This window comes from Phaseolus vulgaris, chromosome 10 (assembly GCF_051622355.1).
Source record: "Phaseolus vulgaris cultivar YP4 chromosome 10, ASM5162235v1, whole genome shotgun sequence".
Taxonomy (NCBI): Eukaryota; Viridiplantae; Streptophyta; class Magnoliopsida; order Fabales; family Fabaceae; genus Phaseolus; species Phaseolus vulgaris.
The window spans coordinates 2,601,177-2,627,153 of record NC_143507.1 but is presented as its reverse complement, the minus strand read 5'-3'; the positions used below and the strand labels follow the sequence as shown (position 1 = coordinate 2,627,153).

General features: G+C 30.6%; 1 protein-coding gene across 1 annotated transcript; it reads right to left on the bottom strand.

Annotated features, from left to right (window-relative positions):
- Positions 1–726: 726 nt before the first annotated feature.
- LOC137819558 (uncharacterized) lies at positions 727–7,501 on the bottom strand. The gene is made up of 2 exons (XM_068623445.2): positions 6,713–7,501; positions 727–1,166 (listed from the first exon to the last, which is right to left on the bottom strand). The coding sequence occupies exons 1-2, from the start codon at positions 7,120–7,122 to the stop codon at positions 929–931; spliced, it is 648 nt and encodes a 215-aa protein (XP_068479546.1). The 5' UTR covers positions 7,123–7,501; the 3' UTR covers positions 727–928.
- Positions 7,502–25,977: the final 18,476 nt, after the last annotated feature.

The window sequence follows — 25,977 nt, the reverse complement described above, 5'->3', positions numbered from 1 at the left end:
ATTATCATTGCATGTTATGAAATGATGGTTCATTTGAAGATGAAAGCAAAAGTTTTGGAAAGAAGGAAGAATTTATATATATTTTGTGTTAGCTAAATGGTTTCAAAGTGGTGTGTGGGTCGAAGTTGGAATTTATAAGTGGAGAATGATTGAGATAGAGATAAAGATGGTTGTTTATGACGAGTACAATGAACTATGTATATTAGATGATAAATTTAATACAAGTATTATCATGTGCACATTAAAAGAGAATATGATATTTGTATATTGGTGCTACTGAAAATCTTGGCATGCGGAATCTATTTTTTGAGTCGTGAAAAAACAATTGTGGAGGAAGTGTTGTAATGATTCACACTATTGTGTTGTGTTGACTTAGGAAAAGCAATAATGAAGGAGTGATGTGACGATTCATATTATTTTGCTGTGTGGTCTCAAGAAAGCAACTATGAAGAGTGATGTGATGATGCAACTTATTGTGTTGTACAACCTAAGAGAAAAAAACAATTATGGAGGAGTGATGTGATAATACCCATTATTATATTGTGTGACTTGAAGAAAAGCAAATATGAAGAAATGATGTGACGATGCACATTATTATCTTGTGTGAGTCAAGGAGAATAATTGATGTTGTGGTTCTTAGTATTGACTAGTTTTACCTAGCAGAATATATATATATATATATATATATATATTAAAAAAAAAAACTACTACAAAAGAGGCTCAATATTGTAGGAATAAATGACTAAAGTCACAAACTATTAACTTGTATGGAGGCAAAGTATAATGCAAACTTGTAACATAGCCCTAGCAAGGCCTTAATGTATAAGATCATTCAGTTCTTTAAGGAACAATCTCTGGATTTTAGATGGTGATTTATCCCTTCTATTCTTTTCATTTTCTCTTTAAGACTATGAGGCTTGAGGGAAAACTATGATGAGGCCATATTGAAGTGAAAAAGCCATGATATGACAAATGCAAAAACTATACAAGCAAGCAAAAAATTGAGGAAGCGATGGCTATGCCAAAATCTTCGAGTTTCTAGTGGAGGAGCTATTCTTGAGATTGTGGATGCTACAATATCATTGTTGCTGTCACTCAAACTCTGACTTGTCTCCTCATTTGCCCCACCAATGTTCTGGGCAATAGAATGACATATTTCACATGTCCTAAGTTTAAACAAACAAAAAATACAATAAGAGAAGTACACAAAATTTAAATTGAAGAGTTAGATGTAAAGGGTATGTTTTCAATAACCCTTTTAACAAATATCTAGAAGACAAAAAAAAAACAAGTAAAATTCAAATAAACTTCTGCATAAACTAAACTAAAATTTGTTTTTATATATAAGATAAAAACTAACTTATAGAAGAATGAAAATGATTTTTTTTAATAAGCATTATTTAGCTTTTGGAGAACCTAGCTGCACATTTTGTGCTTATTTTTTATTCTTAGAAATATTTTTTTTAGAAGTTTATCATAACGAATCCTAAATTCACTCCATCTCTAATGAACACTTTAATCATAAATTTTAACTAATAAGAAAATGTAGTGTGTTGGAACCCTACTTTTCATTAATACAATTTTAATTGTGTAGTTACGTAAGTAGATGTGAATAATCCTTCAAGTTGTTTCTTTAATACTTAGAGAAGTGCTAAACACACACTTTCAAACGTATTTTGAACACACTCTTTAAAAAAATCCTATAAATTAACAAACTAGAGAATGTGTTCGTAATTAACGTCACTTTATCCTTTAAGAGACACTTCTGATATTGATAAAGCTGGTATGAGAGAGAACACATATAATCAATTATCATTTATTTAGCAGATACTATTATTGTCTCCTAAACAGAATATGAAAACAAAGCAAATGAGAACTCACATAGCATTAACAATGGATGATATATAGAAGAAAAAAAAAAGCCACATTGTTGTCAACAACAACAAACTTAATATATGTACAAAACATGAAACAACACAAGAGATGATTGATTGTGTTTTAATAATTTTTAAATCTTGTTCGTAAATTTGGTCTGAAATTGCATACTTAGATGATATTTTCATGAGACAAATGAACTGATAAATACCCCTTAGTAAGTTCTATATGATAAGATACAACAAATGTAGCTTTTCGTTAAATAGATTTACTTGTTTAAAAGACTGTTTTTCAAATTTAGTTTTAGTAGTGATTTTTTCTCTTAGATTAACATAGACGAAAATAATATGCAAAGTAAAAGAAATAAAAAGAAAGAAAAATACACAAGCTATTTTTATTTTGTTTGATTTGAAAAAACAAACTATATCTACTTTTCAATCAATAGATTGAGTTCCATTAAGGACACTAAAGTTGGAATGTACAATACAAATATTATTTGGAATTATAGTCACTCCTAACTTATCCCTTTGACTACTGTTTGAGAATGTAGTCACTCTCGACTAACGTCTTGAGTATTCTTTGGAAATGTAATACTTCTGGCTAATCCCTTGGGTATTCTTTAGACCCAGTGATAAACACCTCTTCTTCTAGTCTTCTTTGTAGTTTCTTCTTTGGATGGAAAATATATAGATGAAAGATGAGTTTCTAAAACATTCTAAAAACTCAAGAGTAGTTTTCAGTGATTGAAGAGAAATAAAAGAATTTGTGCAAGAGAGAGGTGAGACAAACCCATTAGAAAAATTTAATTTGAATTCAAACCCTAGTAGAAATTGGCACATGAGTGAAGGTGACACATGTTCACTCATGCTTTCTAAATGACCCTCACTCTTTCCTCATGCATTCACATATGTCTTGCGCTCCACCTTGATGTATGATCGATCTAAGGTTTCTCTTAGGCCCTTGGAAGTCCAATTGAAACCCTAGTTAGGTTTACAAAACCCTAATCTAACATAAGTTTAACACACAAGCCCAAAACCCTACTTTATTTAGCCCAAATGTACAAGACCGATTTATTCTAAGTTACTTGGCCCAATACATGACCCATGAAATATTGAGACTAATACTTGGTCCAAAATGATAAGGACTTAGACCTGTTAAGGTTAGCTAAAACTTAGTCTTCTTATAATCTTACGGTCAAAACTCTAGTTGTTGTTGTATGGTATGGAGACCTTTTATGAGATACTTTGTTCATTTATCCATAATAGAGTCGTCCTATTTATTGGGTCCACAAAGGACAAATAAAAGCCCAATTAGGTCTATTGTGTTTTTAAGCTCTTGAACAAAATTCTAGGTCTTCAACATTCTTATTTTGTGGATTGTGGCTAGATGGTTTTCCATCACCCAACCACTCTTAGCTAAATTGAGTATTCTTTGAACAACACCACTCTTGACTAAATCGAGTATCTTTGAACGCAATCACTCCTAACTAAACTTGAGTATTCTTTGAATCCAATCACTCATAGCTAAACCTGAGTATTATTTGAACCCAACCACTCCTGACTAAATAGAGTATTTTTTGAACCCAACCACTCTTGGCTAAACCAAGCATTCTTTTGTACCACAATAACTCCTAGATAACCTCGTTCGAGAGTATTCTTTGCCAAATAAGCACTCTTGTCTAAAATAGATATATTCTCGAAGTAGTGATCATCAAATCACAAGGTTCTTACTAGAGAGGTTGCATCTTTCAATGTGTACAAGGTTAAACATTTTCTTCTAGTTTGAGAAGTAAACATGCATAATATTCTATAATATTTTTTGGGGCACTGGATATTTTGACAGTTTCATCACTGTGCAACTTCATCTTTCATTCCTTTTCTTGATGGATGACTTAAATAGGCATTGGAGAACAAATCCATGGCAAATATGTTTTTGACAGTTTGAGCAACTTCAACTCTTTTGAGTGTAATGAGCTTGATTTTGAATGATGGACTAAATGCACCCGTGCAACATTAATTGTTTTTTCTTCTTTACTTGACATCCCAATAACTATATGTACTATACCTTCTTGGATAATATGTTTTTTCTTGAATTTCTCTAAAGTCTAAACCCTAAACCCTAAGCAAATAGTTATAACAAGAGTTGATAATGCTCGCATCAATGAGTTGTTGAAGAAAACAATTTTAGCTCTCTGTCCAAAAGATCATTTGAGACTTGTATTTGAGCATATCTTCTTGGCAAACCAAAGTAACAAACATTCCTTGTATCATAGATTAAGCATATATGTTTGTGTAGTATGAGGTTAGTTTAAATTTGTATTTATCATCTAAGTATATCCAATGCTTATCAAACATAAACTAAGACTACACAATGTTGTATTGTCTGACAGACAAAATAGTTGAATCTTAAATAATGTGTTATTGAATCAATACTATCGTCTTAGAGACGAAGCATGCCCACATTTTACACTTAGTTATTTCAAACACTTGATCAAATCATGAATGTTAGACTTTTTCTAAGAGTATAATAACAAAATCACGAATTTATACTCATAAAAAGGAAAAGCACATAAACATACTTGAAGGGTGGAGAACAATTATTCCGTCACTATTGAAACTAAAGAATGTTATTCGAATTGAATGAAAGTGTATTGTTAGCTAACGTATGTGTTTATTCCTAGTAAGACAAAACTCACTTGATACCTTCTTAAATGTTTTGTCTCTCGTGAGAATATCACAAGAATCGCTTGGTAAACCATGCAGCTTCTTCTAAATCCATCAACTAAAAAGTCATTTCATGAATTTTCTATTAATAAATCAAAACACATGAAGAGAAATATCAAAGAACAGAGAAAAGATTCAAATTCTATTTCACTTAATTTAGCCACTAATTATGCACTTGCCAGAACATTAGCCTAACGGAGAGTGTGATAAAAAAAAGTTTGACTAAGTAAACAAGTTTTAAACTTTTATGTGGATAAATATATGCAAGAAAATTATTTTGGTAATAAACACATATGCCAAACATTGAAATTATAGCTAACTTCCTTTTATAAATAAAAACATATATGTATTGAGTATAAAAATAATCTAAGAGAAAAGAAATAAAAAAATATAGAAGAGGCCCCACTAGGTCAATACCTCACAGTTAGGTTACCTCTCTGCACAACAACTCCACATGTTAATGAGGTGAAATTTTACATCTTACTTATTAAAATATATAAAATTTTAAAAGTTATTAAAATAAATAAGTTATGTCACTTTAACATTTCATCATGTGTTTTTAATTCAAATACATTAACATTGTATGATCTTAATATTACTTATCAATTTTAATAATTTTTTAAGATTTTATCTATTTTGGTAATTAAGATGTAAAATTGCACCATATTATTGAAAAAAATCATCTTTCCTCCATAGATGGACCTAAATTTATAGAAGAGATAATCCATCAATAAAATATACACACTAAAAATAGTACTCCTTTAAACTCTTCTACTATCTGCAAGTGACATGCTGAACCTTTACATGCAGGAATGCTATAATTTACCTTAAAGTTATTTATTTGCCTAGGATCTGGACATTGGTGACCAAATCAATTAAGCATACTAAAAGTTTAAGGTCATCCATCATATATCACAAACGACCAAATTACCATCAATTCTCTACTTTTTGGTTAAATTATCACTTGTGACACATCATCAAGCTATAAGCATCCACCAAGACTATAAAAGAAATCCCAAAAACATGAACAAATGGGTGAAAGCATCAAATCACTACTTTGTTTGAGATAAAGAAAATGAAAAGAAATAATATGAAAATTCCTCAATTTCTGAAAAGGGACAAAGCAACAAGGAATCCCACTTTGCTTGCACAAGCCAATGGCTAATGCTTTATGCCTTTCTCTTTAGTTCTCTTTAAATAATGCAATCTCCTACAACATTCCCCTCTCTTAAAGAAACGGTGGATCTTTTGACCATTTAACCAAGTTCTTTCTCTTTCGTTTTCCTCAACTTACCACAACAACAACTAAATTTAAAAAAAATATAATTAATCACTATATTAACTAAATTAAATACAAATTTAGAAATTAAAAAATTATTAATATCTAAGTAGTTTCTATTATTAATAAAAATTTATAAAATAATTTTAAATTGATATTTAAATTAATTATCTATATTTTAGATTTTAAATATTAAATACCAATTTAAAAATTATTTTATAAATTCTTATTAATAATAGAAACTACTTTAAATATCAATCATTCTTTTAGTTTATAAAATATTATCTAATTTAATAAATAATAACTAAATATTTTAATTTTTATTAAAATTAATTTTTATTTAATAATTTTCTTTATTTTACATTCCAAATTTAACCATATCATTTACTCTTAACCGACCAACTAAACACTTCAGTTCAGAATCTTTCTACTCAACAGTTTTGAGTATCATATCCATACCTTCCACTGAAGTAATAGTAACTTTTTGCCATGACTAGTTAATAAACTCAAATTCGCAATGCAACAAATCAACAATAGGTGCCTTTCAAGTTTTTGTTTGTTTTTAAAATTATGAAAGCTAAAATATTAACGAAGTTTCACTATGCAAGTAAGTGCATGTTGGATTAACACTTGTAAATTTAAGTTTGAGCTTCAATTAACTTCATTTACAAATGAGTTTGAAAACAAAAAAACTCTCCCTTTCTCCATTTCAAATCGAGTTTCAAGACAAAACTGAGGCAAAAATTGCTTTTTCGACAAACTTTGAGACTTCCAAGTTCCAATTCAAAACCAGACATAACCTAAGAAAAGATAAAACCTTAAAAATTATACTCACCTGTTCCCTTTAATCTTAAACCAGGCCTCTGCACATTTCTTGTGAGCAGCACCCAAATCATCCTTACAAGAACACCCCAATTCAATGGGAACTCCACTATCCAAACCAAGATGACAAATCCTGCAATCCCTCTCCACTGTGGCCAAATGCAACATGATTTCAGGAACCCCACTTTCAATTTCCAGCTCCACTGAACAATCAGTAAAAGAAGAAGCCCTTCTGGAATCAGCAGCATCAGAAACGCATGCAAAGGTGCAATCATCATAATGGTCACCATTTGTTGAATAGAAACGGGAGTAGCAGGAACCATTCTCTGCATCAGAAGAGCACATGCTCGTGTCACTGCCACTCATAGAACGCTGGTGACTCCCTTGCTCCAAATCCACACGACCCATCTGAGGATTTGACATTTTGGAGAAAAACAAACGAATTTCCAAACCTCAAAGTTTGTACCTATAAACCAAACCACGCACCCCTTGTACTAGAAAACTGCACATTGGAACCCCATTGGTGCATCATTCTTCAAGTTTCCCGTTTTGGAACAGGTTTAGGAAAGTTCCATGTTTTTCAATGCTGGTTAGAGAGAGAGAATGGTGTGAGTGAGCAAGGAGGAAAAGCTTGGTGTGTAAGAGAGAGACTATCTTTTGGTGTGGGTGAAGACAGGGACAATGACACAGTGCAGGCGAGAATAGAAAACGTGCAGTGAGAGTACAGAGAAACAGGGCAGGTTTTGCACAGATGATTGAAAACAAAAAGATGAAAGAAGGTTAAGGTTAGTGAATTAAGTGGGAGGAAGTGTTGGTGTCTTGGAATCTTTATATAATTTTTTAATTATACAGTATGATAATATTATATTAATTAATTTATTCTTACTTCTTTTATACAATTATAAGTTAATTTAATGTTTAAAAAAATAATGAAACATAACACAATTCATAAAACTTGCAGTTTTATATTATATGTGTGAAAATACGTTAAATATACGTGAGAGTTGAATTTTGTATTAAAATATTTTGTAAATTTTGCATTTTGTAGTTATGGTGCATAGTCTCACGATAATTTTTAACTTTAGATATATAATTTGTTAAAGAACTTTAAAAAAATTAATTTAAAAATTTATCTTTTAAGTTAGTACATAAAGTTAAGGAAAAGAAGAATTTATACTTATATTTTTAATACTATAGTTTGTCTCATAACTAGTACTATGTCTAGTCCTCAATCAATTAGTAGAGTTTTGAGTGTTGTTGGCGAAGACATATTTGAGGTTGTCATTCGCGTTTGGATCAAGTGATATGTGAGAAAATGGAAGTGAGGATTTATAGGGAAATGGTGTTTGTGGTCCCTTGTAGGCGTGAAGTGAAGGCAAAGAAAGCCAAGTCGGTGAGAGTGTATTATCCGAATTGTACTTGCTTTTTTCACATACATGGTAGAGATTTTTTTGCATGTAGAGGTTCCTGAAGTGGTAGAGGCTCAAATATTCTTTTGTTGACCATGATGAGGTTTGAAGATGACATTTAAAACCTGTGAATACACGTCTTGGGTTCGCACTATGATAACAATCGTTTTGCGATCTAATTAAAAGAATTTCCAATTCTAGTGTAGAGACCGTCTAATAGTGGTGTTACTGTCTAACACCAAAATGATGATAGAATAGAAGAGGTCAAATGACTTCAACTTGTCTCCTAATAGCAAATTTATTGAAAGAGAGTTCAAAATTTATCTGCAAACAATGGAAGTTAGTAGTAACAATAAAGTAAAAAGAGGTTGAGATAGTTTAGTCGAAAAATAGAATAGATGATAAAAATAGTAAAGAAAACAAGTTGACTCCCAAGTTCATTCACCACGAATTCCTCATTTTTTATCATAAGATTATCATCTTCAATTCTCACACAAATCTCGAACTTAATCAAGTAAATGTCAATCAAATTCAACATAATCTTATTAGGAAAAACAAGCATTTATGTATGTATTGTGTACCTCACTAGTTCCAAGCGTCTATTCGTTGAGATGTTTATCTTTTACCTCTCAAGCTAAGTGAATAAGAGATTGATTAGAGCTAAGTAAAATAACCAAGAGTTCGATCAAAGAAAAGAACTGAATTCTCAAAAAACATTCAAAAATACTAAAGGATTAAAACAAACTGCTATAGAAAACTGAAGAATAAAACTTTATTGAATAAAACTTCAAAATTCAATGGAAAATCACAAGGGAATCAATCCTAAAGGTTTAGCATTCCATGAGAAAGACAAAGGCAAAAGAAAAATAACTTTAGGTCTAAGAGCACTATTCAACAATGAAACTTAATGCCCATGTTCATCCTCTGAAATCTCTTTTATAATCTTCTTTTTCTTTACACAAAATCAAAGTCAGGATATGCCTTAGGATATTATTTTACAATTATCAAATGTTTCCTTTCTATGTTTAACTAAATATATTCTTTCCCAATCAATTCCAAATCCGGTTCTCGCTTCTAATTTCGAAACTCAATTATGATTTACGCATTCATTATAATTAACCCAGCGTTTCTACAAGAGATATTTGCAGAAGATTTACTTCAACAATATATTTGAAGGAGAGTTGCTATATTTGTTGTGCGTTTAACATGAGATTTTTAATTTAAAAAATGTAAGAGAATATCCTTGCATAACATTGAGTTGGTTTCTATTCTTGCTTCCTCATAATGTAATAGAATCGCCAAACCAATATCTTCCTTTCCCATAATGGAGAATCCATCAGTAAACGCTTCGAGAATCTAGTCCTTTCATGACCAAGCTTTCCAATCTTCAAAGTGACATAAATCTTCACTGGGAAATCTTTAACATCTTCACAAAGGATAACTGAATTCAAATCTTTTTATTCAGAGCAACTTTTCCAACATGTATTTAAAAACCATATTTAAGTAATGATTCTAGTTATGGTCTAGTTTCATCCATCTATGTGAATATCATAAAAAAGAGTGGATTTTGCTCAATTACAAACTAAGAAAGTTGTGCTAGACAATCTAAAAATGGATAGAAATGTACTCATCACACTCCTCATTCAAAATTCATATATCACCAAAAACCCATGAAAAATAACATGGAAAACAAGAATATTTTGCAAAAGAAATCGAACAATGGATTGAGACTTAAAAATGAAAAAGAATACACCACCTTTGTGATGAATCCCAAAAGACAAGTGTAGGAAGATTCGCTAGTTGAGAAGTTTCACAAGGTAAGAACAAGGACAAGAGTAGAAAACTCTCACGATTTTCAAAATGAGCTCACAAGAAAAATTCCATTTAATCTTCAAAAGTGATTTTACAAGATGGGTTTGTTCTCTTTCGTAAGTAGCATGACCCAAATTTGAAGAGGAAAAGACACCTCTAATGTGTTTAGAAACATTAGGAAATTCAAATACAAACATAAGACTACTTAAGTTAAAGTTAACTCAACTAATCCTATGTTTAACACATGACAACTCATAAATGTAGAGTCTTTTAGGTGCCACATGTCACTCCATGATTGGAGAATTTTTAGAGTTCCATTAGTCACTTTTGACTCTATAAATAAAGAGTTTTTCTATTTTAAAAATAAGAATTTAATTAAGTAAAAACTTTCTACCTAAACGGTTTTCAGAATTTTTCTCAAGTATCACTTTTCTTTTGCTCTCACTCTCTAAATGTAGAAGCCTTGGAAAAAGTTAGAAGGTTGGTCTAACCTCCTTCCTAGCACCATTCCTCAAATCCAAACATATTCATATTCTTACCCATTTCTATTGAAATCTTCCGCTCCCATGTTTTCTCCACCATTATCAATTAGTGAGGAAATGTGAGGAACTTAATAAAGGAGAGAGAGAACTCATCAGTAACTGTAGTCGTCATTATATTTATCACTACAATAAAAATCAAAATTATTCCCAATCAAAATTTCTTTCATGAGAAACATTCCAATTCACTATTTAAATCCTTCATGTTTTTTCCAATTCACTATTTAAATCCTTCATGTTTTTTGGTGGGAATATCTCAACTGAAACAAGTTTGAGTTGCTGTATTTGATTAGAAAAAACTTACCACGATAAAAAAAAGTAAACTTTCGCTATGTTAATTTTCCACCCAAAATATTTAACACAAAAAAGTTTCTATAGTGATCAAGGGATGTAAATTAAAAGTACGTAATGAAAACAGTTTTTTTTTTTTAAAAAAAAAAAGCGGTTTGCTCTATATTTTAATTCACAACCTGAATTCTATAATAGAAACAATTTTTTTCTATTTTAATCTTTTTAATATATAAATAACTGCTCTTTTCATATAATTAGTTTTTTTTTAAAAAAATTATTTCTTTAAATTCCTTATAATTAGCTCTTTAAATAAAATGCATATAGAATTAAAATATAACAAAATTTATGTTTTTGTTTTTTCACTTTTTTTTTTAAAACATAATACATAAGAAAATTGTTTTCATAACAGAAAAAGGGTGAAAACTTGGAAGATTCAGGTTAAAACAATGAGGAAGTGTGAATAGTAAGACACCAACGTACTTTATATTGTTCAGTGTAGGCTATTTTGATATGGGTTTAAATGAAGGCTTTTACTTCCTATACCCTCTTCTTTAACCTGCACCCCTCTTCAACCTGCACCCCCTCTTTTCAACCTTCACCTCCAACACTTGGATGAAATGACCGAATTGTCTTCCGTCCACTTCTCCCTCACTGCACCCAATTATCGCTGTTGCAGAAGAAGAGAAGGAGAACACTGTACTTGGAAAAGAAGAGGAAAACAAATCTGGTTCAAGAAAGGTCTTTTTTTCATGTACTTTGTTCTAAAAAACTCATTCTAACAAATGCATTCAGAAGAAGTCTTATCTTTATGTATTTCATAAATTCTGAAAACATGTTCCGGAAATTTTTTCAAAACAAGTAATCCAAAATTCAATTTAAATAAAAGTAAAATAGTAATTTTATAAATTGTGAAGGTGCAAGTTGAAACATGGGGTGCAGAAAGTAAAAGCCTTAAATGGAACATACAATACTATTACCTTTTTACTGGCTCAATAAATATATTATTACTTTGATATTCTGAAATGAAAAGCATTCTCTCAAAAAATATATAGGGACAAGTTGAAAAAAAGTGAACATTTCATTGAAAATTAAGATTAGTCAACTTGATTTTTTTGAAAAAAACTTTGTAGTTATTTTGGGTAAAAACAAGTATCAGGCAATTGTTTCTAGCCAAGGAATGATGTCTTATTTCGGACAAAACCAATTAGCCACAACTTCCTACATTCTTAAATAAAAATAAAAAGTTTAAGTAACATCCTCTTCAAAATAAAATAAAATAAAAGTTTTAGGTTGAGTTTTTTTAAGTTCCAAAACATTATGAATTCGAGCCATTTATTCTACTAAAACTTATTAAACTTATGCCATATCTTCTTGATTGAGGTGGGGTCTCTTCATTTTGCAACCCTGTTTTTTAGACATGTAACCTCATAGGAGTGGTGAATGACAAAAATACCCCACTTCAATTTATAAATCAACCCCACTTTTCCCTTTCTCTCCCACTTCTCTTCTTGCTCCATCGGTACACCCCTATTTCCTATACCTTATTTCCTACACATTGCTAGTGTTTGTGTGTAAGAGACCCTACTAGAATACCATTGACTTCCTAAGAATCGTCTCCGACTTTGTTTCCCATCACGCCACTTAAATAATTTCATTTTTTTTTATTTTCCTTCGTTATCGTTGTTGGTAGTGTGTACTCAAGAATGGTTTATCAGGAACATTTTCAAACTGTACAATCAAGAACATATTTTTTGTACATTCCAAAACGTATTTGTTTATTATAAATTAACTGCTAATAGAATCGTTTGGCATTCGGCAACGATGTGGCTAGGACTAAAGGTGTAGCGTTTAAGTTGAAGCTAGACAGAGACTCGGTTCATAGAAGATATTGGGAGAAAATTGCCATTGAAATTGATTCAAATGTATTGGTATAGATTAGTGTCACACTCGTACATACATCTTGGGACATACGAAAATCGACCATTTTTATTGCCAAGTCAGTCGCATAGTCTGAATGATGAAAAGTACACGACTTGCGTCACAACAAAGAGAAGATTTTCACTGAACACGAACTTAACCAAGTGGTTAAGTAAGTGTAAATGTTCACTTCTAAAGGATAAAGAGAAAAACACAAAATAAGGTGATGATGATGATGATGAGGTGCTAAAATTAAAATAACATAAGATGGAAGGAAGCAAGATGATGACTGAATAAAAAATGAAGAATAAATAAGAAAATGGAAATGGAATTATGGAAGGCGTAATGGAAGAAAGAAAAAAATAAGGACGAGAGAAAGCTTATGGAATGGAAATGGATCACGCCACTTGGAAGGATGGAAGCTTCCAAGATGAGTGGTGAAGAGCCGCCACTTGAAGTGTATTACACTCACAAGATAAGACCCAAGAACCTTTAGGAGACTCAGCTCACTAGACACTCTGACATAGTTTCTTTTCTATTAAAAATTCAATGTGTCAAATACATGAGGCAAGACACTCTATTTATAGGAGATAATGTCTTGGATAGCAAGATAGAGGGGTAGGGGTGTCATTTGTGAGAAACCTTCTAGAAGGTAGGTCAAAGTGAAGTGCCTCCCAAGCTAGCCTACATCTTCTAGAAACTAGGTTAAAAACCCTAATCCTAGATGCATTGTTATGAAAAGTGGGTTTGGCACAAGCCCAAATTACTAAGCACACCCTACTCTAGCTTATTCTTCTATTTGGACCTCCAAAATAGCCAAAATTATTTACATAAACTTGTCTTGTAAAAAGACCAAGAGAAAGAACATATGATGCTCTAGCCTATGTCTAGTCTTCTTCTGCTGATGTCCTTCTGATATTTGGTGGGGCCTTGTCTTGTAAGCTAAGTTGACTAATCTAATTCTGAAGTGTCTCTTGTGTCCTTGGTCATCTGCTTGTCTAATTGGATTGTATCATGAACCATGCCACATAATATAAAAAGGTTCGTCCGAATTACCTAATTTGGAACCTCGAAAAAAACCACTTTCGAATTATCTAATCTATAACTTATTTAAGATAACAAAAATACCGGTAATTTAGAACCTAATTAAACAACAAAACTACTGGATTACATAATGCATAACTTATTTAACAAACTAATAATAATGAATTTCCCAGAACATATTTAAGAAAACAAACCTACCAGATTACGTAATCCAAAACCTAATTAGACACCCATCGAATTACGTAATCCAGAACCTATTTAAAAAACTAACACTACATGATTACGTAATATGAAACCTAATTAAACAAAGAAAATATCGGATTAGGTGATTCGGTTTAAAACAGCTCCACCAAATTCAAATTAGAAAGAGTTACAAATTCAAAAAATACAAAACTACTAACCTCCGTGGGGATGAAGAGAGCAAGTGTGGTGAATGATTGAAGGAGAGTGTTTGAAAGAGAGTTTTGGAGGTGGAGGTGGGCGTTGCTGCTGCCGGGAGGCAATGTTTTAGAGAGTGAAAAGTGAAAAGATAGGTTAAAGTAAAATTTAGGTTTAGTTTTTTATTTTTTAATATTATTTACTGAATGGTATAATGGTAAAATTAGTTTTAGTATAGGGGTGGCTGAAGAAGTAATGGAGGTGCAGGAAGAAGTAAACCCTGAGGTGGTCTCAACTATTTGAATTAGGCCCATTTTACTCAACTCAAAAGAGTTATTATAAGACAATTTTTTTTCCTTCACCTTCATAGTTTCTTCTTGCACCTCCATAAAATTTTATATTCCAAAATTATCCTTAAGCAAAAGGTGCATGGTTTACTTTTCTCATTTTCGAATTGTATAATCCGTAGACCTTTCAAACTCTAGAATTTAAAGTTGAAGTCTAAAATTCATAATACAATTTTGTATTATGAATTCTAGAGTTTAAAAGGTATATTTTGGATTTCAAAATGCATTTCAAATTTTAGAGTTTGGAAGGTATTTTCGAATCAACGAAATACATTTTGAACTCTAGAATTCAACATATAATTTTTTATTCTGAATTTTATAGTTCAAAAGGTATTTGATGGGTTCAAAAAGTATTTGATGGGTTCAAAATTGTATTCCAAACTCTAAAATCCAGAATACAAAATTGTATTTTGCATTTTAGAGTTTGAAATGTATTTTCGAACCTAGAAAATTCATTCTAAACTCTAATATTTGGAATAAAATTTTGTATTATAAAAATTATAAATTATAGAGTTTAAAAAAAGAAGAGGAATGTCAATAAAAAAATGAAAAAGGACAAAATTGTTATTTCACGTGTTCTATGAACTCAAAGAAAGAATTGAGGTGCAGGAAGAAATTCTCTATTATAATTATTAAAATTAACCTATGAGCAAAGAATTTTCTCAGTTAACATGAAAAAAAAATTTGCAGTGCTAAAATCCATAATGAATTATTCTATTATTACATTATAGAAAGTAGTCTAAAGAGAAGGATGAATGGAGCATAGTTTTCTCCAAATTAACAAGATGTTTTGAAATATTTTAATTAGTTTGCAAGCATTCTCAATATTTGCCTACTTTTTTAAATCATGATATTATTATCTATTGACAAAGTTGATGACCCATTTTGTAGGATCTCCTTTCTCAGCTACATGTTTTCATCCACAAAATTAAAAATATTAAACCTTCTTTAATGCTAACTATTTCAGTTTTTATTGCAATTTATAATTTCTTTCACATTTTTGAAATATAGAAATATAGAAACACATATTTTAGCAATTATTTTCCTGTAAGAAATGAATGGAATATATGAAATGGAGGCAAAGATTGGTGGTGGGTCCAGAGATATGCTGTGTAGGAAGAGCACGCTGTTCCCCATCAAAGAAAAAGAATAAACAAATCACAAAAACTTTCAAGATGCATATTTTTTTTTTCCTCACCAAAGAAGCATATCTTTGTGATATTCTTTCATATATTCTAAATCAACTTTTATTTTTAAGATAATCCCTTTTTTCTTCCATGTTTCTTGGACACATGGTTTTCTTTAAATTATTCTGAGTCACAGATGCCAATTAATCACTCTCTTCACTCATTTCATTATCTCCAACTTTGGTTACTAAGGAATATTCTTCTTAATTTATCAATTTGATGTGATGAAATTTAATTGTTTATGTTAAAAGAAAAATTTACTTGTTTGCTTATTATTACAAATTTCTAATAATTGTTTAGTCTATGTAGGTAGATTTATTAGTGTTGTTTTATAGGTGTTTTTATTGGGAGATTCTAGCAAGATTATAGAGTTTTTTTTTGCTGATTCCCCCTACACCCAATGGACCTACACTCAATTGTATTTGTAAAAGTACCGAATTACTCTTAATGAAAATGAAATTAGGGTTTAGTGATTTTTGCACCCAATCACACACCCAAGTTCGTTTCTATCATTCTCGCACCCAACACCATCTCTCGCACGAGCGTTGGCATCCTCACACTTTGATTGACATTTTTCCGGTAGCGTAGTGTTGAGTGGAAGGACCCCTTGAACAAAAATGAAACCAGGAGCGCGAAGGTCGTCCATTGTTACGCGAAGGTTTGAGGGCATCATCTGCATCAACGCACCCTACAAGCCTTTTCAAAATAAACATGACAAGGGTACAATTGAGTTTTAAAATGTACGTCAAGTACTAATTACAATTGATTGGGTGGAGGAAGAAATTGCCTTTTTTGGATGCATTTATTAATAAAAAATTCTCACTGTTTAGGTTAAAAAAAACCCTAATTTCAGTGGATAAAAAAAGCCCAAAAAGAGTTAATTTCACATGAGTACTGTGGAATATTCTGTCATATCATCATCACGTTATTTGTCTTCAAGATTATGTCGTTTATTTTCAAAAGATACATAGCTACACGTGAGAGAGGAACAGAAGTACAATTTTTCATTCCCAAAAGGATAACTTAAATTTAGATAAAATCAATGAGTCAAAATTATTGAAAAAAATTTCTATAAATAATTTTCGTACATTAAATAAGAACAAATGAAATAGAAAAAAATCGTTTATATACAAATTAAAAATAATAATTTAAAAAATTATATAAAATAATTTATAATAATTAATTTATGTATAAACTAATTTTATCTAATAAAAAAGTTCCTTTATTTTTTCTGCTTAAAATATATTTCCTTCAATTTACGGGACCAGTTTTTCCTCTACTTGTTACCAAACTAAATAAAGCGAAAGAGACCTGCATTTACATTTTAGACATGTTCTAATCTTTTGAACATTCCATTTGTTTAAAACATCCTTAAACATTTATTATTTCTTTATTTTTCTCACTTTCTACGCCATCGTATTAGTTACTATATGTATATTTTTATCTGTCTGCATATTTTTTTTTGTTTATTTGAAAAAGAGGGAGAGTTTTAAAAATGCTTCTTTTTACTTTTTACTGACTTTGTTGGATATGAAAAAGGAAGATAAATAAATAAATTTATATGGGTACACCTTTTTTTTTCTTTCTTACCATTTTTTAATGAAGAGTGGGTTGTGATGTTTAAAGAAAAACGTGTTTTTATTTATTGTGTTTTTTCTTTGGAGTTTGGTTGCGTCGGTTAAAGTTCATATGTTAAAATTGGAATGAAATACTCTACTTGGATAATTATTCTTTTTCTTAGGTCATTTTTTTTTTTACTTCGGTTTTTGTTTGGAAATGTATTTATAAAAGATTCTTTAATATTAAGTGAATATTTATTTGGAAATGTATTTATAAAAGGTTTTTTAACATTCAGTAAATATTTGATAGTTAAGTGTTGTTAATATTGTAATAATGACTTATTTTTATTTTGTCTAATATATTTGTTTATAATGGGTTCAATCATTGATGAGTCACACTTGATTTATTGTGTATTTCTTTTTATCTTGATGTATTCATATTAGTCGGCTAGTCAACATCGGATACCAATCGTTCGCTTTCGACTAGTAAAAAACACAATTTTAACTTTTAGAGTTAAAATGATTTTTTTAGGATATTATATTTAAACTTTACTGTTTAAAACTACTTTTATTCTATCAAATTTAATGTTTATAGTGTAAAACCATATATTTTTTAAAATTTAGAATACCAAAATCAGAATCGTATCTAATTTTATAGGCTGTTCTTATAATTAAATTTTTTTTTTCAAACCGATATGAGTTGAATAAGATTTTGGTGTCCCTTACATCTTCCTTTAGACAAGGAGTGTCAGCTTTTGGTTTTTTTACACACATAGTGATACTTGTCAAAGATGTCACTTTTTCTATTTTTGTTTTTTAACGGGTACAAAGGTATAAGTACGTTTTTTTCTTTATTCTCTAATCACTGCCACCATGAATGAACATATTTGGTAATGAAGTGACACAAAGACTCCCTCTAATTGTGACGCACGAGCAATTAAGGTAGTGGGAACAAGAGACGTAGTCAACAACACTTCACTCACTACTATTCACTATTCACTCCTGACTATTACCTATTTTTGTCTCATTCACTTAATTAAAATCTTCAATTTTCTCCTAAAAAATAATCTGTTTATTTTTTATTTAGATCGATGTTTTGAACTTTTATATTACAAGAAAAATGCGAATTATATACGGATTATTACATGTGATCAAAATTCATATGTAAAATCAATATTACATACGAATTTTTACATATAAATCAAAATCTGTATGTAAATTTGATTTAACTTTAGTTTTAGTTTGTTGGTTTCTAAGTTTAAAATTTTTTGTTTTAGAGTAATTTGGATAACTTTTAAGTAGTTTGGTTAATATTTTGTTGGTTGACTGTTTATTAGTAAGTTGTATAAGGGTTGAATCATCCCGAAATGATTTATATTTATTTATTTATTATTGTTAATAAAAAAAATAACTATTAATGTGTTGGTTGCTACTTATGCATTGCACACCCACTAACTTAGTCACACACACCAACCTTGACTATCCACAGGTTGACTCATCACCCGTGTAATGCATTCATAACACTTACCATCATTTTCTAATACAACAATTATATCATCATTTTCTAATACAGCAATTATATCTTGGACACAATGGAAGGAAAGAGTGTTTTTCCCTACACACCTTCTCCTTCTTTCCTACTTAAATCATGTTAATTACTTTTTTTAGGAGATAGTTTGAAGTCTCCCATTTAAAATAAAAATACGAGTAAGATTAATATAAATTGTTTTCTATATCTAAACTTGCTTTTAAAATCATTCTTTTAGACTGGTACATATAATCATTATACTTTATTATGAATAATAATAATTATAACGTTAATAACATTAATATTATTATTATCATTATCATTAATATTACTATTAGTATTATTTTTATTATCATTAATATTATTATTAATAATAATAATATAGTAATAATAATTATAATTTGGATTTTGATTTGAGAACTAACGGTTTGGTTTGGATTTTAATTTGTAAGGCATTGGCTTATGATTTAGATTTAGAAATGCGTTTGGAGAATTGAAAATAAAACAAATTGAATTGTAAATTTGGAATCTGAAAGGAGAATTTTTGTTATTTTTTTAATTTTATCAATGGATTAATTAAATGTGGTTTAAAATAGCTACAATTTCAAAAACATGTTCAAAGTAACTATGTTAATAATCATTGTCTATATTAAAGACAACTTTATTAATATAGTTTAAAATATCCACAATCAAATACCACATTTTTATTATTTTAAACCACAAGTGATTTATTATTTTTTAAAGGTCACGATCATAAAATTGTGGCTTAAACATTTATGACATAAAAAAATGTGGTCTATAGTGATTCATAAGCTACATTAGTAAAAATGTTGTTGTTTCCACTTTTAGACAACATTTATATGTTTATGGTCAATTTTAGGTCATAATTTTATTCTTTATCCCACACATTCTTAATGCAACACTTAAAAAAATATGATATAATCAACAGTTTTATAAACGTAGTCTTTGGTAATCCTTAAACTACATTTGTAAAATCATTGTCTTTTATTTGTTAGGCATTGTGATGTACTTCGTTCTTGAGTTTTGGAGGATTTGATGGAAGGCAGCGAAAGACTTAAGGAATTAATGGAGGAAGCACCGATTGGCCATGGAGGAGAAGGTGAATGGCATGAATATTCTAGGTCCAAAGGCCAAGTAAGAGCTTAGGCCAACTTCATCGAGTTTCTAGAATGCAAGGGAGCATCTCAGAAAAGAGAGTCTTAGAGAGAAATGTGTTGAGAATTTCAGAAACACATTCAATATTATTCAAGTCTAAAGTTTTACAAGGTAAACACATTTATTTATAGTGCTAAGAGTCTCCTAAGATGACTATTGAAGTTCTAAAATTTTCTCCATTCATAACATGCCATGTGCCAATCATGTGTTCAAGAAAATCTCCATTCAGTTTGACACATGACACCTAATGATTAGAGAGATCTTGAATGAGGTGCCTAACAAGTCTTTAAAGGAGCTTGAAAAGTCACTCTTGCACAGAGGAGGTGCCATGTGGATACCTTGTTGGAGAGAATTGAGCTTCTTTTTAAGAGTTTCTAAATGTAGACTCAAGGCTCAACATTCCTATACTAAATTGGCTTTGAAATACAAACCCAAAAAAATACTATTTACAAATTTATACAAGACTAAGGCATATATTTTCTTATGTATTTTTCTAAGGTTGGTACTCCATCATGGTCCCCCTCTTCAAAAAGATCCGCCCTTAGATCTGATTCGTTTTGAGCCACGTTGTTCAAAATTCCAGCTCAATCCACCAGGTTCAAATATCCATCTGAAAAAAAGGGAAGCATTAGAAAAACACAAAGGAAGAAAAGAAAAATTAGACAAAACCATGGTGGAAAAGAAATGGTCATTTGTTTTTGTTTTATATTTTGAAATTTATTTTTACTAAAAGAAGAAGAAAGAGTGGAAGAAGAATTACCTCTCTCAAATGTAGATTTCATGAAACAAAGAGGTTTGAAGGATGTTCATTTTTTTCTTTCTCACTATCTATTTTTGTTTTCAATTTTATTTCATTATCTGTTACCTGTTGAGGTGTAAGAGGACACAAAATAAACTTATGACCTCAAAAAGAAAATGTGATTTTATTTGTATGGCCCTAATGATAAGAAATATGATCAAACTGTAGGGTCTCCCAAGAATAATGTTACCTATGTCCATTGGAAGTATATCATACAAAATGTTTTCTTTATATTTTCCTTTTCCTATGGCTATAGGCACACTAGTTTTTTACTACCACTCCACTCTTTTAACTTATCCAATCTAGTTTATAAGGTTGGGGATGTGGAATGATTTTCAAGGATCACTTATTTACCAACTGATAAGTGTCATTGTTTGTTTCATTTGTCATATGGTTAGGAAAAAAGATCAGGGTATAGAAGCCCAAAATGTGACCCCACACCTACTGCCTCACGGGGGATATTATAAGCTTGAACAAACTATGATAAAGGATAAGGAGAAAACACGACCGACGATTACTTTTGAGAACGATACAGAGGTCAGTGAACCTCCATCACCACCAAAAAATGGAAGCAAGCAAGTATGAAAAGATCGGTGCATATAGTTCTAAGCAATCACGAATAGTCCCAAAAAAATTGTAAGTTATTTTCTTGTCATCATATTTTATGGTATTACTTATATGAAAAAAAAAATATAATTTTGGGGTCTTGTATGATCTTTTTTTGAGCAAAGCTCCCAAGGTAATTTTGACCCTCATGGTCAAGATATACTTGGTGCAGCTATTGAATGACCTGAGCACTCTGGTCGTGTGCGTTCATTAGTTCTTCGGAGGTGCACCATAATATTCATCCTCCTCAAAGCCCAACCAAGAAGTGATAAGTCAATTACAACAGCAGATCACCGAATAGGTGATAGAGGACGTGATCGACAAGATTACTCAAAAGGTAACTCAACAAGTAATTTAGCAATTGTCTCAACGGTTGAAGCATAAGTTTTAGGAGTAGCTCCAGACATTAGGTCTATCACAACAAATGGCTCATGTCCAGCCACTTGTGACTCCCACTCTCATTAGCATAAAGGAGAGTTATGCAGGTCTTGCAGAATCAGGGGATGACATTGGCGAGATAAGCCAATGTGAGCTACTTGTAGAGGATGGTTTGACTCCTCGGGTGGTGGCCTTATGGAAAATCTTTGAAGGGCCCACTTCTTTACATAATGTGGCTCTCCCCCTGATGTGGTAAAGGTCATTGTAGCAAAAGTACAAGTTGCTAATGCTTTTGTTCCTTTACCAACTAATAAGATCACTATTATGGTCGAGGCTTTTCAAGCATTCATAACCTAACCCAGACACCTTGTTCGTCTTATTCTTGAACCTCCGGTAAGAAATTAATTTTTAATTATTAATTTACATTTATGTATTATATTTAATTTAATTTAATGTTCTTTATTTTGTAGTAACTGCATTGGAAACCAAGTCCGCAAAGAAAGAAGCGACCAATTTCAATTTATGATCCTATAGCCGCACTATTAGAGATTGTTGTGGCTAGAGTTACAAACCCAACGGAGGTTCTGTGGGATGACAATGTGTTTGGAAGAAATAGTTTCATGCCTTTATACATACACAGGTCTGATGTGTTAAAGATTGTAGTTGGCAACGAGTACCTGAATATATTTGTCATTCAGTTTTGGATGATGTAAGTCTCTTCCACCTATAAATAAATTTACTTTAGTATATTAAATTATTGATTATGCTTTAACTAATTATACTTGTAGGTATTTGTCTATACTTTATAATAATAAGGGGAGACATGATGTATATGGATTTATGGATCCCCAATTAATTAGTCCAATGGGAAATAAGCAACGTGAAACGCAGACATACATCACCAAGTGTCTGGTTACATGGGAAAACAAATATATTTTGCCCCTCTTATTCACGAGTAAGTACAATTTTTAAGTCGTTAATTATTAGTATTTCATCCTTAAAGTTTTACTAATGGTTTTCAGGGATGATGTAGGTGTCATTACTGTTCCTGTCGGTTGACTTGATTGCCTTCGTACGTCCACGACGATCACACGTCCAATTCTTTGCACCTTCGTTCATGCTTTCCTGCGATCAAACACCTGAAATTGCAAAGACAAAGGGCGCCCTAGAGGCCGTTTGCACTCCGACGCTCGAGTCAATCTTAGGGCTAGGAAACACCAAAACACTTAGCCATCAAAAGCCTGTGAATCTGTGTGTGTATTCGCATAAATGTTGCGTACCTTATTACGTTTGTTACTTCCCTTTATGTACTCTAGGGTTCCGCTGTTTCCGCTACCCGTATTAGGGTTTCTGAGGGTGTGCCTTAGCGCCGCTACCACCTACTCTTAGGGCAATCTACCGCGTAAGGCTCCCTTACTGGAGTGCAACCTCCGACGGGATGACCACCTGGGTACCAACTTATGCACCTAATCTCTGGGGTCATCCGTCCTGGGAGTGCCCTAGTTGTTCATGTGTCATGCATGCAGTCTACCCCTGGAACGTAACCCTTATGGCCCATGCCGCTCATGGGACCCAGCCTACATGATCCCACATCTACCAGCAGTCAACGACGTCCGAGGACTGGTCGATACAATTACATTTAACACTGTTGTGTGGTTCTGCTCATTTAACAAAAAGCCACCAACATATTTCAAGCAACTAGTGGATAGGTAATTACACTTAAACTTACCTGTGTACATTACTTAAACTTCTCCTAAGAATTTTGTTTTTATTAATTAGCTCAACAAAGTGCAAGGTCCCGGAAGCTGACATGGTTGAACCTAAAGGTTTGTGATTTTCATTAATTGCTTTTTGTCTTCCTTTTTTGTCAAACTATCAATATCAACTTATCATTAATATTGAATTATAGTGTAATAAACAACTAGTGGGTATGAGTGTGGCTACTATGTAATGCAATGGATGACCACCATTATAAGAGTTGACATTAACAGAGGTTGGGAGCGGGTAATCATATTTAAATGATTGTTTATAATAAACTATGTGTACATTAAACATTGATTTTAACTTATCACTACAAGAAAATCATTAAATAGAAACTAATTTTAGAGACAAAAAATAATTAATTGTTATATTGACTAAATTAGAGACTAAAAATATTTTTGGTTTCTAAATTAGTTTCTATTATTGTTAAATAGTTTCTAAATTGATATCTAATTAGTTACCAATGTTTTTGCTACCAAATTTAGAATCTAAATAATTGGTAGTTAAAACATTAACTATCAAGATTTTAGCTACTACCTACATTAGATTCTAAATTAATCTTTAATTTTAAATTAAAATTTAAAATAGTTGTAATAGCTAAAACTTGGATAACTAATGTTTGATACTAATTTAGAAATTATTTTATATTTTTTATTAATATTAGAAATTATTTTACACATCGATAATTTTGTAGTTTATAAGATATCTAATTTAGTCACTATTACGACTAATTATTTTTTTTCTTCAATATTTATTATTAAATAATTTTGTTGAAAGTAAATATAAAATGATGAAACATAAGAAAATGGGGTTGTGGAATGTCCTATCAAGAAACTATATATTGAGCTATTAAAGGGACCATGAGGTTGTGTCTTCTTGTCCTTCACCAAAAACATGAATAACTATGAGCTGGACTCTGTATTTTAGTCTAAGCCATTGAATCTAACTGGCAAATGGTAGAATATGGCTGTCATCTCAATCCTCATGCATGTGTGTTAGGAAGGTATCAAATTATCAATACACATCATCCAAAAATGTCAAAACCCTAGCTTCTCGACAATTTGAAGCTACATGCATAATAAGAAATCTTTATACCTCTCCTCACATTCTATGATTTCTTTATGTTTGACTCATTATTCTAAATAAAATTGACATGAGATCCACAAACATGCATGCCATTATTCACAAAAGTTAATTTCTAATAAAAAATATTAATATATAAAGGTGGTAGTATAAAGAAATTTTGTGTGACCTATTGATAGAAAATCACGTATATCTAACTTTCCTCCGTTCTAGAGGACCTAGATACCAAATGATGATTTGGTGAAAATGATTGGAGAAGAAAAATACTTAAGCATAATTATAGGGACCATGCACCTATTTAAAAACGTTTTCTTAGTAAAAGTGACGAAAATTCAAGGCTTTTGTTTCTCTTCTCCACTCCATCCCTTTTTTTTTGTCACAATAAAATAAATATTATAGAAAGATGGTTAAATATATTTTTCGTCTCTATACTATAATATAAAATTTGTTTTTGTTTTTTGTTTAAACTTTAGATAATTTAGATACATGTATTATGAAAATGATTAGAATAAATTCTTCTGTATATAAGATGTGTTGGTTTTTTCAAAGATTGTTAATTGTTTTAAAAATTCATTATTATTTTGATTACAAATTGATGCCCACTATAACTACTTTCAATGGATTAATGAAGAGAAACATCAAATTGAATCAATTCTACATATAAAATGACCTATTTTAATCATTTCTATACTACAAACATTCTGTCTATAAAAGAAAACCAGTTTTATATTATAGTGCAGAGAAAAAGATATATTTAATCTTATAAAAAAAATATAGAATATACTATAATAATATAAAGTCAATTATATTTGTAAAAAATACAGATCCGTGTGAAGAACAAAAGCAAGACGAAAGACACTAAACAATATATTATTATTATTATTATTATTATTATTATTATTATTATTATTATTATTATTATTATTATTATTATTCCAAACAATCAATTCTACAATATAAAATGAGCTATTTTAATCATTTCTATATAAAATAAGCACAAATTGAAAAATATCTATAAAGCTTAACTACGATATATAAGACATTGTAATAATAAGAAATGGTCACAAATGTCATCTGTAAAGGTTATCATGTAAATAACACAATGCCCAAAATAAAGTAAAAAAGTAAAACAAGAAAAGTCAATTTGGTTGTTAAAAAAAAGCTTATGCTTTTTTTTAGGAGGCCCAAATTTTGGTAAGGCTGGCCAACCAACAAGTTTTCAATGATAAGTTTTCATAATTGATCAAGTTATTTTTCTTGATGGAAGTAGGCAACCTCTAACATTTTAAACTTGCACTAATGTTTTGAACTCAACAAACAATATGTATAATGTATAGAATATTTTATACACACCTACAACTTAGATAAATACAAATATTTATGAGAAAGTATATAAAAAAATTCAATCAACTAATCAAAATCATTCAATCTACTGCATATATATCCATATACAACAACAATATA